The 4043-nt window shown below is 41.8% G+C and overlaps 1 protein-coding gene across 1 annotated transcript; it reads right to left on the bottom strand.

The window, feature by feature from the left end:
• Window positions 1-2446: 2446 nt before the first annotated feature.
• On the bottom strand, window positions 2447-3922 carry TEOVI_000857100 (chaperone protein DNAj, putative; the record flags this gene model as incomplete). Its single annotated transcript, XM_067222742.1, has 1 exon — window positions 2447-3922. The coding sequence occupies one exon, from the start codon at window positions 3920-3922 to the stop codon at window positions 2447-2449; it is 1476 nt and encodes a 491-aa protein (XP_067078843.1).
• Between the last annotated feature and the right edge of the window lie 121 nt (window positions 3923-4043).

Genomic DNA, 4043 nt, shown 5'->3' with positions numbered 1-4043 from the left:
AAAAAAAAAAAAAAGTCAGGACGGGGTGGGAAAGAAAACGAAAGCACGTTTGATTCGGCTTTTACTGTACACAGCTGCGTGTGTACGTGTGCGCGTGTGTCTTTTTTTTTTTATGTTTATGTCCAAATACTTTACACTGACGGACGGTTTGGATTCAGCAATGAATATTCTACCTTTTATGAAAGGAAAGAAACACGAGAAAGAGAGAGAAACGTAATGATGAGAAATAATAAATGACAAACATAATAATATTATATTATTATTATTATTATTTTTTTATGTAGTGAAATTGTTTAAACATCAGTAATGACTAAAAAAAATAAATTGTCCATAACCCTCGTAGCCTTTAACAGCACGGAAAGAACAATAGTCGCAACAATCATTTCAATAATTATAATATTATTGAACGTGCAACTACAGGAGTATAAAAGAGAAAGGGAAGTAAAAGTGAAGCTGATTGTGACCGCATGTAAAATAATATATATATATATATATATATGAGGAGGGGCTAAAATACAGGGGGGGAGAAACTCACAAACAAATAAAGAAAAGAAAAAAAAGGATTAGCACATTTCAAATAATTGAAAAAAAAAAGAGCAGAACGAAACAGTAAAAAAAAAAAGAAAAAAGAATCGAGAAAACGGCGAGTTGTAGTATTAGTACATGGATTGGATGCCGTAACAACAATAACAACAGGAAAATAAAGAAGAAAAGAAGAAAAGAAGAAAAGGAAGGCGACAGTCGCAAGCGGGAATAAAACTTTCGGGGAGAAGGTGAAAACTGAAAAAAAAAAATGAGTAACAGGAAAAGGGAAACTTTCATGACTCATCCCTCCATTAAAGTGACGTATTCACTTAATTTCATCATCGTCCTTCTTTTTTGTTTTTTTTGTTGGTGTTTTTTGCTCTCATATCAATGTGAAAATATACAAACAACAAATGACAAATGACAAACAACTTCCACACGTACATTTTAAGTGTCTAATGTCATTTCGTGAGAAATTTCACAGGGGGATAAATGGTTTGGGAAAAGGGCTGAGGGATTAGCGGGAACAAACAAAAGGGGCACCAAAACAATTTAAGGCTATCATTTGAAAATAAATAAATAAGAAAAATAATAGCAATAATAACGGTGATGATAAATAGCAATGAACGACAAATAACGAAAACAGGGGAAAAAGAAAGAGTGAGAAAAGGAGGGAAAGAAACAAAATCAAAAAAAGAAAATCAAAAACCACCAACCGTGATTCCGAAAATATGGTCTCGCCACACACACACACACACACACACGCACGCACTGACACTTTTATCTTTACTCATTCATAACATTTCCCTCACACCACATCCATTCAACCCCCAATGTAACCATGGGCAAATATACACACCATATGTGTTTGCCTTAATTGGGTGGTACAGAGAAGAGAAGAGGGGAAAAGGGAAAAAGACGTGAAGTTTCGATTCCTGAATGTGAAATCCCGGAGAACCGCAGTGGTGCTTACAGGTGAATCCCTTTTGCGCTTCTCTGTTTGTTTGTTTGTTTGTTTCTTTGATCTACTTTTTTTTTTAGAATAAAAAAAAAATTCTTTAACTATTTAATCATGCCCCCTCTGCACACTCAAACAACAGAAGTGCATCACAGGGGAGTGAAAAGGTTCAAACACTTAAAAGGAATCCGGGAAACGACAAGGATCACAATGGTAGTGATGATGATGATGACCATAGCCGTGGCTGTGGCCATATAATTATAATAATAATAATAAAAGTAACTAAAAAGAAAAAAAAGAAAAAAAAATGATGCACCGCATTGGAGCCCACCGGCACATAATCCCGTCCCAACGTTTTTGACTACCTTTTGGTGTGGAAATGAGGAGAAAAAAAAAAGATACAAGAAATCCCCTTTTTTCTCTTTTTTTTTTTTGTAATGCTCATCGAGTAATAAAATTATCAGTAATCCCATCCTTTCAACTCCCCACAACACATCCTCCCCCCCCCTCATGCATTCACGTTTGAACATATTTATTTTTACATTCATGCGCAAATGCAAATGCCTACATGTCATTGCTTGTATTTGTGTAGTTCCCCTTCCCTTAGTTTCATGTTACACCTCAGCGTCCCTCACCCCACATGTTTTATCACCTAATTGACGCAATAATCCAAACTCTACTCGCATCTCACTTCTCAATCCTAATATTTATTGTTTTCGCATCTAAACTCATCCTCCACCACCACAACCTTTTTCTCCTCTGCCCTACCTCTCTTTCCCTTTTCCTTTTCCTTTTCCTTTTCCTTTTCCTTTTTGTTTGTGTTCTCTTTTTTTTCAAAAAAAAAGAAAAAGAGAAGTCATAAATGTACGCAGCGCCTCCTCCACTGCGAGAAATGCCCTCTAAATTTCCAACACCCGAAAAAAGAAAAAAAACGCAATTTTCAAAACCAAAAACGCATATCAATTAACGACGACTCGTAGCCGCACAAATGGGGCATACCGCGCACGTGCATGCGCACTCAGAACAAACGGATGCGTGACCACAAGTGAATAATTTTGAGCCCTGCATCTTCGGAGCCTTCATGCAGCGGCTACAAAGACCTTTAGTCAGGCGACCTACAAGCACCTTTTGCATACGCTGCTCCACATCACGAAGCACCTCGCATAATACATAAACTTCATTATCGCTCATTAGCGCCACATCCGCAGGGTCCGGAGTGTAACGTTGGGTGAAAAGTATCTTTTTTAACTGAATCTTCTCCTCAATGATACTACGCATGTGGGTTTCATTCAACCTGTTACGCTCACTAAAGCGACTAGAGCACGTCCTCGCCCGGCGGCTACTTGAAGAAGCGGGGTGTTTCTTCTTGTTAACAACATAATTCTCCTCACCATCATCATCATCATTATCATCATCATCCGTGTCTTGACTATCTTCACCATCACTGACGACGCTAGTATCGCTGTTGTCCCATTCCCATTCACATGGGTCGCGGAATGCTCCACCTGTTGCGGATGTTTTGCTATCAAATTCTCGCATGAGTCGCTCCCATTCCCGATACAACTCATCGCTGCTCATCCTCTTCTCATTAGGTTGTTGAGTATAAGACCCGTCATAAGAAGGAGGGCTGCTGCTTGCATGAGTGTAACTTTTGTCATTGCTGCCTGCGGCACCACCACCAGCGCTGCTGCTTCCCTCCCCTGTTCCTCTCGCTTTCTCACCTCCATTTGGTTTGGGTTCTGTCATTGGACTTCCACTTGCACCATTAAATGGAGGTGAAGAGGATTGTGGTGGCCGCTGTTGTTGTTGTTGCTGTTGTTGATTATGATTATGAGAAAATGGGTGAGACCTCGCGTGGCATGAGGCAGCACCACCACGGGCGTAAGAATAACCGCTGACAGGTACTCGCCTGCCATGGGCTTGACGCCAACGCTCATCCACGCGTTGATGCTCCTCCTTTGATCCAACAGGAAAACCCCCAAAAGGCATGGAGCCGCCGTCTAAATCGATACCACCACCGACGTTGTTATCACCGCTGTTGCCGCTGGCTTGCCACCGTCTTCCACCAAACCGCGCATAACATTTCGCCCCGTAACCCCGACGCTCATGGGAGAAACCACCGGGGGAACATCCAAACAGTTCCTCCTCTGTGAAGTGGCACGGCGGTTCCCGCGCCTGTCGGGCGTATTGAAAGCCGGTGCCTGCATTGGAGGGTGGTGCATGAGGTAACACATCACGGCCTCCATTACGACGGAAATGCTGCTGCAAGGCCTCGTACGCTTCATTTACTTTCTTAAACTCATCCGCGCCATTTGGGTTCCTATCGGGGTGAAGATCGAGGGCCTTCTGTCGGAAGGCTTTGCGCAGCGCCGTCTCATCACAACCACGTGGAATTCCCAGGACACGGAAATGGGTGTCAGTAACGGATATATGAGCCATACCTTAACTTCCTTCAAAAGCCCTCCACACCGCCGCTGGGCCGGTCGCCACGTACACTTTCTCTTACTCTAAAAGTCACTCTCCTGCCTCTTAGATGAATATAAATATATATGTGTGTATG

This window comes from Trypanosoma equiperdum (genome assembly GCF_001457755.1).
Source record: "Trypanosoma equiperdum strain OVI genome assembly, contig: ctg_1688, whole genome shotgun sequence".
Classification (NCBI taxonomy): Eukaryota; Euglenozoa; class Kinetoplastea; order Trypanosomatida; family Trypanosomatidae; genus Trypanosoma; species Trypanosoma equiperdum.
Note: the sequence above shows the minus strand (reverse complement) of the source record. Positions and strands in the feature narration are given on the sequence as shown.